At 44.8% G+C, this 15485-nt stretch overlaps 1 protein-coding gene across 5 annotated transcripts in view; it reads left to right on the plus strand.

The window, feature by feature from the left end:
• The window catches only part of HHAT (hedgehog acyltransferase), a 339661-nt gene that overhangs the window by 193330 nt on the left and 130846 nt on the right, over positions 1-15485 (plus strand). For all 5 annotated transcript variants that reach the window (XR_006608637.1, XM_013047215.2, XM_045087064.1 and 2 more), the window contains exon 9: positions 2480-2515. Coding sequence is in view for 4 of the 5 variants with exons in the window: in XM_013047215.2 (XP_012902669.1) it covers positions 2480-2515 (36 nt within the window). In the remaining variant the exon portion in view is untranslated. The remainder of the gene's footprint in view (positions 1-2479; positions 2516-15485) is intronic.

Consider the following 15485-nt stretch of genomic DNA (forward strand, 5'->3'; position numbering starts at 1 on the left):
AGCTGTACCACCCTTTACGCCACTGCTCAGGTCTTGCCTGCATCCTGGATGAAGTGGCTGCACAGTGAGACCTACTATTTCCTTTTTGTGTGGCTTCCTTCTCCTACTGAGTTTTTGGGAATTGGGCTTCCATTAGAACAACTCCTCAAAGTTGGAGGGAAGGAGATTACTAGTTATTGAGTACTCACGGGTTTACCAGGCACTGTGCTAAGCCCCGTATTTATGGTATTTCACCTGCTTTGCATAACCTTCCATGAATAAGGATCTCCATTTTCCCATGGAGAAGCTGAAGCTCAGAGCCTGATAGGATTCCATTTGCCTGGGGCAGGGCAGCCGCGTGGGAAGAAGCAGGAATCAGGGCAGGTGGAAAGGGACCCGTTCTTAAAAAGAACAGTCATTTTCAATTAGTAATAACGAGAGGCAGTGAGAGCCTGTGCTTTTAGTGGGAAGAGCAGGCAATTCATGGCTTTTCGGGCCCAGTTTGACTCCCAGATTTGTCCTCTGCTAGCTGGGAGCACTGCTGGTTACTTATCCCCTGAGCTTTCATTCCTGCGCTGATGAGTGGAGAAGCCAGCACCAGCCTCACTGGCAACGGCTTGTGTATTGTTACCGAACGTAGTAGTTGCCACCTTCTAGATTCTAAATAATCCCTTCTGTGAGTAGTATTAGGTTTCTTATTACTCCCTCAGAGTCTTCTTTTCCTCTTTCTATATTATGGTTTTCTGTGTCTGTTTTATGCTATGATTCCTGCAACAGAATCTGATGCTTTCTGTGGCTGATGTCTTTGAAAAGGCTGAATAGGTTTTGGATGAGTGAAAGCAGCTGAAATCTTTGTTCTAATCTAAACATACTTGTAGCTCCCATATTGCAGATCCTGGCGAACTTGCAGTTGCTATCCGTCCTATGAATATTTACTTATGTGGCCAATGAATGTAGCCTGGGTTTTGGTTGAGAGGAGGGATCATTTCTGTTTTTCATTTTTGGTTTGTTTGTTTTTTTAAAATCTGTGTTAAATATGATTGGAGGGAGAACTTAGCATCTCCTCAGGTCAGTGTAATAGCCACTGAAACAAATCAGCTAGCCCTGCAGGTACATCTCTGTTTAGAGCTCTTTTCAGAAGACTTATGAGTAAGTGGAATCTATGTGTCTTGAATTCCATTTTCCTTGAATCATGTGATAACTTCAAGTAAGTGATACAGTGAATGAGGTACTTATATTTTGGCTTTGTTGTTCTGTTCTCTTCTACCCTATGTCCATGACATGTAAACAGATTTTGAGTACATAAAGGGAGCTTGCCATTTAGAGGTACCCAAAGGCATCCTATTGTAATGTCAGTAATCATCTGCTCTACATCAGGTGAGGTGAGGTGCCGGGCATGCTGGATGTTCCAGGGATGGGGGAGGGGTAAAGCTGGGAGCTAGGGACAGTCAGGGCCTCAGTGGTCAGACCCCAGTGTAGGGTGAATTTCTGTGTCTGTTGCTTATTGTCTGTCGGGACAGAATGAACTCAGGCTTTACTTGGGCAGATTGAACCTGGGAGGCCAGGCTGTTGGGTGGGAAACAATGAATACCATCTAGGTGTTAAGAGGAACGGTCATGCGTGGTGGGCAGCAGCATCATGGTTCCAGCCCCCTAGTCTTTTTACTCATAGCCAGACCCAAAGGGGAGAGAAGGACACTGGCTAAGTGGTCAGAGGTTTAGGGGGAATAAATGAGCCAAATAGAGAAACCAAGGCAATGCCATTCATATGGACCAAGCCAGTTTGGTGGTGGCAGGGGAAGCTGTCTCTGAAGGGTCTACCACTGCCCAGAAATGACTGGCTGCCCAGTTTGAGGCTAAGCACAGTGGCCAGCTCACCAGCGTGTGCATGGAGCCCCTCTCCTCTCTTCCCTCCCAGGGCAGACCCAGCTATGGCCAGGGTTGCTCTCTGGGATAAAGCTCCAGGGACTATGGCTGGGAGGAACAGGGAAGGACTGAGCTGACTCTTTCCCACCTCTGTTCTTACCTTTGGCCAGCATGGTTTTGTACTTGTAAAACATTTCATTTATGCTGGAGCGAGGAAACATCTGAGATGGCTAGTGATATAACAGGGCTCACCTGTTGGCAAAATGTTGCACTCTGCCTTTACAGCCTTTTTTTCTAGAGAGAGAGAGCATAGACTTGCTGAGACACTTTTGCTGCCATAGAGCAGTGCTTTGGCCTCAGAATTGCCTGGAGGGCTTGTCAAATCTAATTGCTGGAACCCACCTCCAGAATTTCTGAATCAGTATGTTGAGGTAGGGCCCGAGAATTTGCATTTCCAGCACATTCCCAGGTAATGCTGCTGTGGCTGCAGTCCAGGGTCATACTCTCAGAACTACTGTCAGAGAGTGATTGATTTATTCACCATGCTCTGAATGTAAATTATGTTATTTTAGTCAAGTCCACCATTGCTGTACATTTCTTTTACTGACCTACTTGTCTGTGTCTTTTTTGAACAGGTATTTTGATGTTGGACTGCATGATTTCTTAATCAGGTAAGCCCATAATTTTTATTCTAGATAAAATTCTAGATAATGGAAGACTGGGATGAAAATAAAATCCTTTTTAAATATCTTGACAAATAATGGCAAATTGTATACTTGTCAAAAGAACCAACCACTAACACTATGGTTTTGGGGGCCTATAAGAATTTCACATGAAATTATCTTTTTCTAAAGAATCAGAGGAAATTCTGTTTAAGGGGTTCATATCTAAAGTGATAGTTTCCCGAAAGCTTGGACAAACTTACTCCAAGTGCTGGGCTGCTGGAAAGACATATGGACAATGAAGAGCACTATCTTGCTTCTATACATTAACCAACCGCTTAACCAGTTTTCCCTCCACTGAATTTACACTTTTCAAGTTGAGTCTACTGTTTGTGTTATAGTCATGCAGCTCCAACCTTGTTCATAATTGGAAAAGATTACAGATGGCAGTTTATATCCTAGTTTATTGGTGATTTTTACCAGAGTTGGCTTATGGGGCATATTAATTCTAAATAGCTATTAAATCAAACAGAGGTTAAATGGAAATATACCAGAATATTAACAGGGTTGGTGAAAATTCGCATGATATTTTTTTTCTGCTATCAACTTTGCTGTATTTTCTAGATTTTTTTTGTATTGAGCATATATTATTCTAATAACTATGAAAAATGGCCATTAAAAAAAAACCATTAAAAACATATTTGAAGGGGCGCCTGCGTGGCTCAGTGGGTTAAGCCTCTGCCTTCAGCTCGGGTGATGATCTCAGCGTCCTGGGATCGAGCCCTGCATTGGGTTCTCTACTCAGCAGGAAGCTTGTTTCCTCTCTCTGCTTGCTTCTCTGCCTACTTGTGATCTCTCTTTCTGTGTCAACTAACTAAATAAATAAATAAATAAAATCTTTCCAAAAAATATGTGAGAAGCAATAACGGTTGCTGAAGGACTGTAAGCTAGTGATTACAAGGAAACAGGATATTGTATAGAGTGATTTGCTTTCTCCAAGTATGAGACTTTAAAGGCCAATTCTGAGTTTGCTAATAAACCACCTGTAAATCACATGTGATTTCTGGCCAGACATTAGAGCGGTTTGGCTCTGCACAGTGCATGACCAGCTTTCTGTTGGGAAGATGCTATTTGAGGGGAAATGTACATCACTGGCATCACCTTTACTGAAACCCACAGCTTTGCCTCTGTGCTGCATCACCTACAGTGGTGTTCTAAGAAGGGCCATGCTTTCCTGGACATTTCTCCAGGGCTTCATCCAAGGCTGTACACGGAAATATTGTTGGCTTACTCTAGACCCAAAGAACATGGATTTTCCTGGCTCTCTCCAGGGTATCACACATACACGGTAGTGTGATACCCACTACTATTGACCCATTAAGGGTAAATGCGTTTTAGCAGGAGGGATAATGCTCACCAAAAAGGCAGACATGAGAATTCCATATCTAAACTGATGAGAGAAAGCTGGGTGGGGATACCTGAGCGGATGGTTTGGATTTTTTAGTTAATGTACTTGCGGCAGATGCTAGCCTGTAGCTTCTGTGTTCTCTATTAACTTTCTGGAGGGCAGGGAACATGTCTCAATCACCTTGGCCTGATTAGATTGTACAGAATCAACCTTCAACAAATATTTGTGGTTGGAGCGAACAAAATGAGGCAGAAAGGACAAAGAGTGCAAGGATTACGAAGAAGCTGTTAAGTCATTTATTCAACAAATAATGGTTAAGCCTATCATGTATCACTTACTTGAATATGTCTGGGGTACCACTGTGAGAAATGTAGGCATCTGATTTAAGGCTTTCCCAGTCTTGTGTTGTGAGGGACGTGAAGTTGGGGCAGGGGGAGGGATGGTCTACTTCTGGGACCCTTCCTTCCTTTCCTTCTTCTGGGCTCCGAACAAATCTCCTGTGTTGGGTGGGAGGGAAGGATAGGGGGTGGCTAAGGGCTTCTCATGTAACTGGTGCTGGGATCCCCTTGTCCTGGCAGGAGGCCCTTTTGGATGGGTACGGGTCACCTTCATCAGTGTTCTGTGAACCCAACAGAACTGGGGGTTAAGGCTTCTTTCTGCCCTGACATCTCTCTGCAGTTGTCCTTTTGTTTGCTCCGGTAGGGGCAGAGCAAATCAGTATGTGTGCTGTTATATCTAGTTAGGGAATGAGTCTCTCCTCCTTGAGGGCATGCCCAGTCTCTGTGACAAGGTCTCTTCATACTCACCAGGGGGTGAGGGGGGGCCCATCTCACCCTGCCCCCACATGACAGCATTCTGCCCTAAGCCAAGACTCTGATATGAAGACTCTTGAGTTCCTTCTTCTATCCTCCTCCCAGTTTGGGATTTAAGGGGCTGGAGATGTGGTGAGGAGGTGGTTCGAGGGAGCAGTTCTCCATCTTTTAGGGGTGGGGATATCATCCCTTTATTTACAGCTCCCATGAGAAAAATGGGTCCTTTCTGCTCCTGGTTTGGGTGGTCTAGACCGATGGGGACAGAGTGCTGTTTCTCATGAGCCCCTTAGTGAGAACTGTTACCCCAGCATGAGGGTCCCGAAGGTTGAAGCAAGTAGGGATACTGTGTGAGGGGCATGTGAGGGAATGACAGCAACAACTCTTTCAAGAAGTCAAGCTGGAAAGGGAAGAAAAGAAAGGCCAGGCAGCTGGTGGAGAGGGTGGTTTGAATGGGTATTTCTTTTTTTTTCCTTTTTAATTGGAGGAAATTTTGTATTTAGCCACCAGAAGGTGCTAAGTGTCCTTTTCAACTTCAAGAAAGTGGCTTCAGTTGGGTGGAGAGAAGCAGAGTGTGATTGCCCAGTTGCCCAGGCAGTGGGAAAGCAAAGCTGGTGGTAGTACCTTTGTTGTACCAGAGAGTACTGCCATGTTCCTGGGACTCTGTCCCTGGAAAGAACTGGAGAGGGTCAGAAGAGTGAGGCAATGCTGCTTGAATCCTTCCTACCCTGTACTGACCAAGAGAAGAAAATATAGTCCCTTTCTTTAAGAGGAGGCATTGGTGAAATTAATTAACTACATTCATTGACTCCAACAAGCTCTTCACATGTACCCTGGGTCGTCAGACTGTTCTGAATACTTAGTGTTTGGCATGAGAGAAAGTGCAGCATGCCTGAAACTAATCAGCTCCATCTTTTATGTTGATGGAAATAACATTGACTTCTCCGGAATGACATGAATTTCCACAAAGCCACGAGCCCTCTCTGTACTCCCAGCCTAGGCAACTGTAACGAGGGGCAGGCTTCCTTATAAGTTGTTGGAGTATTTCACTGAGCTGTGGGGGCAGGAAGGAGCTGTCAAGTTTGATGAAATGTGAGCATTTTTGGTGTTGGTGTTTTATTATAACTGTGGGGAAATTGAGTGACCTCAATCATTCCAGATCTTACAGAAATCAAAGGAAAGACTTTCAGGAAACAGTAATCACAAGTCACTTAAGAATAGCCTCAGACAAAGGCTCTTGGTTGGGGTCCTACCAATGAAAAAGGGAAGACGTGTCCAATCTGGGAAGAGAGATTATGGAAGAAAATAGCTCTGTTTCATTTTAAAGGATAGGGTAGCGTGTTTGAGTTTAGCTTGGGTTAGTTTTGGCAAGAAAGTCAAAATGCTTCATGAGGGTTGGTTTGATTCTTGATGACCAAGGTATTTTTCATTTGACCTGGAGTTGTAGGCAGCCCGCCCCTCTGATGGAGGCACATGGTGATGCTTTGTACCTGCCCATTTGTCCTTCTCTGAGCTCCTCCCGTTGGCAAACAGTTTTAAGTGATACACGTTGTCGTCATGACTTAAAAAGAAAACCTGGAGTCATCCCTCTTCTTTGTTGTCTGGAAGATTAAATTTGTCTGTTTTCCTTTTACAATTTCTGTTTTGCCCTTGTGCTCACACATTTAAAAATCGGAAAAATAGCACCTGTATTTCCATCTTCTTTTCTATATTATTTATACTTAGCCATATAATGCATTTCAAAGAAGGATTTCTTTTTCTAAATAGCAAAATAAGTTTTCTTTATTATTTTTCATTTTTATTCTGAAGACCAGGTGTGAATGCATCGAAGCCACTAGTTTTGTCTTAAGGATGGTGTCTCGATGTCCTGTCATGATTAGCAGAAATGCAGTGTGATGGCTTGCCATGGTATTTCTTAGGCACATAGAAAAGCTCACTGAGCCTCTGCTGTGGCCCTAAAGCTACCTGAGAAGATCTCCAGAGTTGATAATGGTCCTTAGAAGAGAAATTCCTTTCTCTAAGTAATCAGATGCTGCTTACAGAGTGCTGCTGTTCAATACAGTGTAGATTCAGTCCCATGGAAACGCTAATGTCTATATAAAACAGTGTTGGCCCTTTTGAGGCACTATGTTCTGGTGAGAGAGAAGGTGGAATGGGAGAACTGTCCCCTTCCTGTCATGCTTTTGTTCTGGAGGTAGATTCTGAGATTCCGCTGTGTTGTGGAGGGTCTTTGAGTTGCCAGAGGGCAGTGGATGACAGTCCTGCGTGGGTTACTGGTTCACGGAATTCTGAAGTGAGCATGGAGTTTTTGGCTTTCCCTTGGTGACATCCTTCACCCGATCCATTCATGAAACTAGCCCGAGAGCAGAAGAGAAGGGTTGTTTGGGCTAAAAAATGTTGGTGTTTTGAGCTCCATGAATCACAGGATAGTTTTTAACCTCCTTTATTTTGAGTAGCGCAAAGTCTACCAGCACATTTGCAGGAGTTAATTGTAGCATTCATGGTGTTGATAAAGAAGTCTGCTCACCATCATTTGAAATATGTCTTGGATTCTGTGATGTGTGAAATGTTCAAAAGAGTCTGCCTTGCATTTTTAAGAAGGCAAGTAGTCAAATGAAGGATTAATTTAGGCTAAAGGACTCCTCCTAAGAAAAAGGAAGAGGGCTGGGGATAAGCCTCCCTCTTTCCTGTGTCCCCTTAGGGTAGTTGATACCTGGTTAGGCTCTGAGCTGCTCTGGATGCAGGGAGGTTAAGGACAGGGGGGTGGGCATTTGGTCCTGGGAGTAAGAACCAGATGGTAATAGAAAGATAATTAGCATCTGTACTCAGTCTAGCAGTTTAGAAACATATAAACACACACACATATACATATTTTGTAGATAAATATAAAAGAGCTATTATGTATATATTTCTAAACACACACACACACACAATAACTCAGGGAAAATACCTGATTTGTTGCATAGGATTTTGGATTTTTAATTTTGCAAATCTAACATGGACATGAACTTTGTTCAAGGATAATTTTTAGTAGTGGTATGAAAAGCAAATGCATTATTAAAAGCTGCTCCCACCTGAGTTGAGCTTAAACTCTGTGTCTTCCAGTCCTAATTACGCCCTGCCCATTGTCTCTGAGTGGCACCCTGAGGGGACAAGGGGCTCCTAGGGGCCACCGGGTCTCTTTGGTCCCTGTCTGCTGCAAACTCCTCTCCTCTGAGACCACTGCAGTAGCACACTGTTCTTTTTAAACCTTCCTTTCATTCTACTTGTGGTATATGAAAACCAGCAGCTAATGAACTGTGCTGTGTTCCCGGAACAAAGTGTTTTAAATAAAAAGTGAAGAACATGTGAGTAAAGACAGCCAGATTCCAAAGCATGACCCACAGAGGCAAGGCAGGGTCCTGAAAAGAAGCTATCCTGCTTCCATGGGGCCATCCTGCCCCCTCCCATGGGGGCTGTCCCCCCGCCCCTTCCACGAGGCTGTCCCCTCTTCCGCAGTGCTGCCCTACTTCCATTGTTGTTCCTGTGCCCAGTTTCCAAATGCTCTTGAGTCTGCCTCCTCAACATCTTTCACATCACCCATTCCTTCCTGTTTATGGACAAAGATTTTACACTTCTGTCTGTAACTCGGGCTTCTTACCTCCTAGAGCTGTAGTGAGGTGTGACAGTGTATGCCAATAGCTCAGCTCTGTGCCTGGAAACAGTGGGGACTCAGTGAGGGCCAGTTTGTCCCTCCCCCCTGCACCTCCCCACTGGAATCAGAGTAGCAGGGTTTGAGTCCTGGCCTCTCTCCTTCCACCTGTGGGACTTCAGGCAGCTCAGGACCCTTTCTGAGCTCTCCATTACTCATCTGTAAGTTGGCTGTTTACCTGAGGCTTTCCCTCCCTACTCAGAGCAAGTCAGTGCTTCTCTTCACTTCCATCAAAGACAGACCATACCTCATGTTCCGGGCCCACTACAGTTGGTCTTCAGGCTGGCTTTCCGCCTCATCTTGCCATATTCCTCCTTGTGCCACCACCAAATGGGAACAAATGTGGCTTTCTTTCCCTCCCCAAATCTCCTGGCTTCTTTCCTTGACTCATGTGTTCCCTGCACCTGAATGTGCCTCTTTCCTCTACACCGACCTCCTGACCCTCTCCAGTTCAGCTCAGTGTCGCCTCCTCCAAGCAGCCTTCCTCTTTCTCCCTCGACAGCACTACTTCCCAAGCTTCCCGGACCACGGGAATCTGCTGGGATGTTTTAGATGCACACAGGCCAGGAATCAGTGTCATTACCATTCGCCCCAGGTGACCCTTGGAACCCATAGCTTTAAACAGAGTTCTTTTTGTGCATGCCCTACATTCCTCCTTGACAGTGAGCTCTTTTTTTTTTTTTTTTTTAAGATTTTATTTATTTATTTGACAGATAGAGATCACAAGCAGGCAGAGAGGCAGGCAGAGAGAGAGAGGAGGAAGCAGGTTCCCTGCTGAGCAGAGAGCCCGATGCGGGACTCCATCCCAGAACCCTGGGATCATGACCTGAGCCAAAGGCAGCGGCTTTAACCCACTGAGCCACCCAGGTGCCCCAACAGTGAGCTCTTTGAGGGCAGGATCTGGTTCATGTGTGTATTCCCCATAATAACCCACAGTGTCTCATGCACAGAGGGTCTTTTGAGAGGCCCAAACTTCCTGTTATAAAATAAATAAGTCCTGGGTATGTAACGCACCACATAATGACTCTAGCTGATAATACTGTATCGCAGATTTGAAAGTTGCTAAGAGAGTAGATTTTATAAGTTCTCATCACACATATACAAATTTGTAACCCTATGAGGTGATGGTTGTTAACCAGACTTACAGTAGTGATCATTAACATACATGTGGATCAGATCTTTCATGTTGTACACTGAAATTCAATATAATGTTTGTTAAAAGAAACACTGAGGTGTATGAAAAGTTTGAAGAGTTATTTGAGCAAAAATTGAGCCCGTCAGGACAGTATGCAGTCTAGCAAGGAGAAAGAGGCCCGGGGAGCTGTACAAAATGAGAGACTTGCATAGAGGTAAAGGCCAGGAACAAGGAAGTTTATCCAGGCAAAAGAATGGGTTGGTTTTTTGCAGAGTCACTTTGCTTATTTTATTTTGCTTTAGGGGGTGGCGGGGGTCTATGGGGTACATTATCTAACTTGCTGATCGAGTGATTCCTGACTGACTGGTTTAAGACTCCATTTCTGGAAGGGCAGAAACGGCTATTAAGTCTTTTGGTGAAATCTTGAGGTGGGGCTTAGCATTAACAACTCCATTTTGGGTCTGTTTTCTTGTTTTTAATATGTTAAATGTCAGATATATATCAATTTTTTAAAAAGTTATGCTTTCCCATTAAAAAAAAAAAAAAAACAAAGAATAGGGTGCCTGGGTGGCTCAGTGGGTTAAAGCCTCTGCCTTCAGCTCAGGTCATGATCCCAGGGTCCTGGGATCAAGCTTCATATCAGGCTCTTCGCTCAGCAGGGAGACTGCTTCCTCCTCTCTCTCTCTCTGCCTGCCTCTTGGGATCTGTTAAATAAATAAATAAGATCTTTAAAAAAAAAGGAAAGAATTAAGCAACAGATTGAGAAAGTTCATTTCCTTCACGATATGGCTGAAGCCAGTGTCCCCAGTCTGAATAACCCAAGGACACAGAGTGTAGGAAGGAGGACGGCCTGAGCATTTGGCACCACTAATTAAAAAAAAAAAAATGTTTGAATGAATAAATTGTAACTCTCAAGCATGTAACAAGACTTAGTAGCCATGTCCTGATCTTTTCATGTAACCTTTTTATGCAACCAGCACTCTTCCAGGAGTTGGGAGAGAAGCAGCGAGAAAGTACACAATGGTCTGCCCTCAGCTGGCTTGCATTGCAGTGGGTGGAGATAGAGGGTAGAGAAGAACACAAGTCGGGGGGTGCCTCGGTGGCTCAGTGGGCTAAAAGCCTCTGCCTTCGGCTCGGGTCATGATCCCAGGGTCTTGGGATGGAGCCCCATGTTGGGCTCTATGCTCGGTGGGGAACCTGCTTCCCTTCCTCTCTCTCTGCCTGCCTCTCTGCCAACTTGTGATCTCTGTCTGTGAAATAAATAAGTAAAATATTTAAAAAAAATTTAAAAAAAAATTAAAAAAAAAAAGAACACAAGTGGGTACAGGGATTGCCATGAGGTGATGGAGGGGCAAGGGCTGAGAGCCACTTGTGGCAGCACGGGTAAGGTAGCTGTGAGGCAGCTGGGGACACTGAGCGGAGATGTGAGTGAGGAGGGGGAGGTGGTCAGAGCAAGGTCTTGGCTAGGCTATTTCTTGGTGGGGGGAAAGAGCAAGTTCCAAGGCCCTGAGAGGAAGAGAAGCCACGTGAGGAATGGAAGGAAGGAAGCCAGGAGGCTGCAGGACCAGGGAGCACTGAGTTCGGTGAGGTCTGGAGGCAGAGGCCACAGCCAGATGGTGAGAAGGATTGGGTTCCCTTTTAAATGTCATCAGAGCCATTGGAGGGTTTTAAGGAGGGGAATACCATGATTTAATTTATATTTTTCAAAACTCACTATGACAGGCTTAGCTGGGAAGTTAGTGAAATTGGGATTTCAGAACCTCCGCCATCACCATGCTTTGCCTCCACAGGCTGGAGTTCGGTGACCCAGGCCCATCCTTGCTCCTTAGGGAAGATTCTCTGATGACCAGCAGCTGTGAAGGCTGCTCTGTCGAGTAATAATAACAACCCTAAACTATCGTTTAGTTCACCCCTGTTTGTGTTTGCTTATACATTACAAAAGGTGCGGTTGTGCACGTGGGTAGTAATTGAAGGCAACAGAACCATGGTGGAACATGGCTGTAGGCTGTCTCAGAAGCATGGGCAGCTGGAGAGAGTGGGTCTGGAGCCAGGATCTTCACTCAGGAGGGAGGTCTGCAGCCTTCTCCTGGAAACAAGTCATCATCTTGTCTTAGGAGCTCCTTGCCAGCCCAGCCCCTCGCTACTTCCCTGGTACTTTATCTTGGGCCCTGAGTGCTCCTGTCTTGGTGTTGCTGCCCTTGGATGTCAGCCGAGAGGCTTCCTACTTCCCAAACGCTGGCTTCCCCTCTGGGACAGCCTGGAGCAGAACCCTATCCGGTTTGCTTATTAAAACGGTTGGCTGATGCATTGGTGTATTCTCTGCTTTGTTATAAAAAAAACTGAGCCCCCTTCCTAAGTTCCTCCATCGTGATCGCTGTCCAAGACAGTTTTTCTTATTTATTCTCTAGACTGAAACCCTTGGAGTACTTTGCAGTCCTTCACTTTCCTTTGTAGAATTTTGGGGTTGCAATGACCCTGATGACTGTTCTACATTACAGTAATTTTCAGTTCTTAGACGATTTCTCAGATCTACTCTTAGTTCTATCTTACAGCTACCACTTTTGAGGAAAAAGTTTTTGGAATTATTCATCTTCATGGCTGTGCTATATTAGGTTGGTTAATTAGAAAACCCAGATTAAAGAAAAAAAAATCAAAAACCCTTCATGCTCTGAGTTGAAGTACATAATTCACTTCCTACCATACATAGCTTCTATCAATACAGATGTTCCAGTGAATAAATGGATCTTTAAAAAAAAAAAAAAAGAAGAAAAAGAGCCACTGGTGAACTAATTGAGAAAATTTGCAATGTGGAGACATTATTTTAAAAATGTAAAAAGCTCTGAGCCAGGGCTGCTGCTGAGCAAGACAGGCTGTAAGTTCCACGGTCTAAAGCTAGTGCTGATGGGTTATTGCCAGGACATTTGTTAAGTAATGATAGTGGTAGCGCCTTTTTTGAAGATTCTTTTCCTGATTCCCGGGATCATTCTTGTAAGGACCTATTTTATATTTTTATATTTTAGCCAGAGGCTTCCATTGAGGTTAAACAATAACCTTGTTGGGGCACCTGGGTGGCTCAGTGAGTTAAAGCCTCTGCCTTCGGCTCAGGTCATGATCCCAGGCTCCTGGGATCGAGCCCCGCATCGGGCTCTCTGCTCAGCAGGGAGCCTGCTTCCTCCTCTCTCTCTGCCTGCCTCTCTGCCTACTTGTGATCTCTGTCTGTCAAATAAATAAATAAAATCTTTAAAAACAAAAACAATAACCTTGTTGTTTAACTCTTAAACTGTCCCTGCTCCCCTTTCCCCAGGGAACTTACTTAAAAACAAGTCCCGGAAATCAGCCTCAGGTAACAAAGCTCAAATACAAGAGTGGGTCAGTCCAGGTGGAGATATCTGATCAGTGGGGGGTTGCATACTGTCTCTCTAGCTACCTGGGAGTATGGGCCCCGCCCTTTGGGAGCCTTTTGAGCGCCAGTCCTAACCAAGATGATACGCTGGGTCAAATGTCTACGATAGGGTAAACTGTAATTCAATTGGTCACCTAGCATCACTGTGCAGCTTTCTCTGCACAAACCCAAGTCAGCTTGGGCACTTACTAGTTCTGGGACTTTTGATCAGCTAGTTATTAAATATTATTGCTTTAGTTACCCCTGTGAAATGCTGCCTTAGGAAGGCAATCTGGTACTTCAAAAATCTGAGTTAAACCACGCAAATAAGTAAATGCCAAAGTGGGTGAGATCAATCATTCTAAATGTATGGCTCCACTCACTTCTTTATCAAACAGTTTTAGTACCTACTGCCCCCTGCTCAGTGCTTGGAACCCAGCAGTTAGCAAAAGAGACATAGTTCCCCCTCCCATTGAGCTTATCATTTAGGAGCAGAGAAATGTTTGTCAGAGACCATAAGCATATCTGGAAAAGTAGAGCAGTCAGTAATGCCAAAAAAGGAGGAACACATGGTCCTATAATTGTGTGTCACAGGGCCCCTGATCCAGGGGGGGACAGGAACCAGCCAAGGGGAAGCCTCCCCCAGGAGGCAATGCTTGGGATCAAGGGTACAGGGAAAAGCAGACCCAAAGCCCCAAGGGGGAGAAGCAGGGTGTCTTCCAAGAACAGAAAGAAGGTCCTTGTGGTTGGGACCCAGAGTGAGGTAGGGAAGTTATCCTGGGCCATGCCATGCTAGGCCTTCCATGCCATTCAGACCAGCCCAAATTCTCAGCAGTAACTTGGGAATGAGTGACTGAGCAGTTGGCTGGGAAAGTGTAGCTATAGTTAAAACTGACATATGCATGTGTATCCTAGCATGTTCAAAGTCCTCACTTGGACGATGGCATCGACATACTGAAGAGAAGAAACTTGCAATAGAAAATGTGTAATATAGCCTATTTACTAGAGTAGAAGGATCTGTTGTGAGGAATTTTAACACCAGTGTTCAACATTTATGATGACATACACTTTTTTATTAATTAGAGCAGATTTATTTGCATCCAGATGCTTTTACCTGATTGAGAAGAATGGGTGACTGTCTACTCAGTGAGCTGGGAATCGGGAACACCCCACAGTCTGTGGGAATAGGGAGTTGCTGGGGTAGCAGAGAATGAGTATGAGGCTGGGAGTCAGTGTAGTGATCTACTTTTCCGTCATTTGTTTTGGAGGATTGTCAAAATGCACTCCTGGGAATGCACTCCTACAAACATTACTTATTAAGAAGTGCAACCTTGGAGCCCTGGGCTTGCCTTCAAATATTGGTCAGTATTTAAGATCGAGTTCTGTTGCAGTGAGGATACACACTGTGAAGCTTGTGTGGGCCAGACAACGCTAAAGTGAGCAGGCTCTTAGGAATGGGGGCAACTTGCTCTGAGGCAGGAGCTTAGTAGGGCACCAGCCTCCTACCAGGAGGTTGGTATATGCTAAGAGTAATGTAAGACTCGCTTCTTAAGTGTCATGGATATTTTCTCCATACTCTGGCTGTTCAGTGCATTTAGAGCACCCTCTGGCTTTGGAGAATTTCTGGCCTTCTGAAATTGACCTCCTGAAAGTACAAGTACAAGTCAAAAGTCACTTACATCTAGGGTCTCCCTTACATCTAGGATCAGAATGTACCGTGGGCCCTGACACTCTGATGTAGCAGAGAGGCAGCTTTGATTCACAAGAGACAAGAGGTACTCTGGTGACGTGTTTCTGGCGAGGGTGGTAGAGAGATGTGCAGCTTCTAGATGCCGCTAGGCTGGGTTCCCACGCATCACCGGCAGTGGCATCTGCAGAGCCATCTGGTGGACCAGTCCTTGCCGAGCCCAGCCTGATTCGCTGGCCACCCAGATATTCTGTGACCTAATGCTCTTGAAGAAATCCCTTCTCTGCTTAAATTTGCTAGAGTAGATTCTGTTGATTGCAACTAAAAACTCTTATCATGCTATGCAGATGGGCGTGGTCAAGGTAGCAAGTAGCTCTGTGCTCACAGCAACTCAGTGCTGAGGAGGGACCTCAGGAATCACAAGGTCATGGGATAAAGTTTTGTTCTTTTGGTTATGGTATCTATTCAGGTGTTTATACTAAATGAGGCCAGCAAACTCAAAAATCCTCAGGTATATAAAATTGCACACACAAAACACACAGGATTTATGGAAAAAATTGTTTATTTAGTTAGCTAGATCACTTGAAAACTACATAACACTGTCCAGGGCACGAAGAAAAATAATAACAGCCCTAATAAAAATAGCAGCACAACTGGGAAGTCACACTGCATTCCTAGGAAATGAATATTCTGGTAAGGATCTAGTAAATTTGCTACCTTTATGGTAGAAAGGGCTCTAAGGAAGGGCCCCAGCCACTGAGTTCTGGAGACAAGGGCAGAAGGAGGTGAGGGAGGCACCAGCAGGCTTTATACACCTTGAGCCGTGACTGAGATGGGTGGCTCTGGGTCCTCGTTCTGTGTTCTTTT

The sequence above is a fragment of the Mustela putorius genome, unplaced genomic scaffold (assembly GCF_011764305.1).
Source record: "Mustela putorius furo isolate JIRA1106 unplaced genomic scaffold, ASM1176430v1.1 tig00001012_pilon_pilon_pilon, whole genome shotgun sequence".
Classification (NCBI taxonomy): domain Eukaryota; kingdom Metazoa; phylum Chordata; class Mammalia; order Carnivora; family Mustelidae; genus Mustela; species Mustela putorius.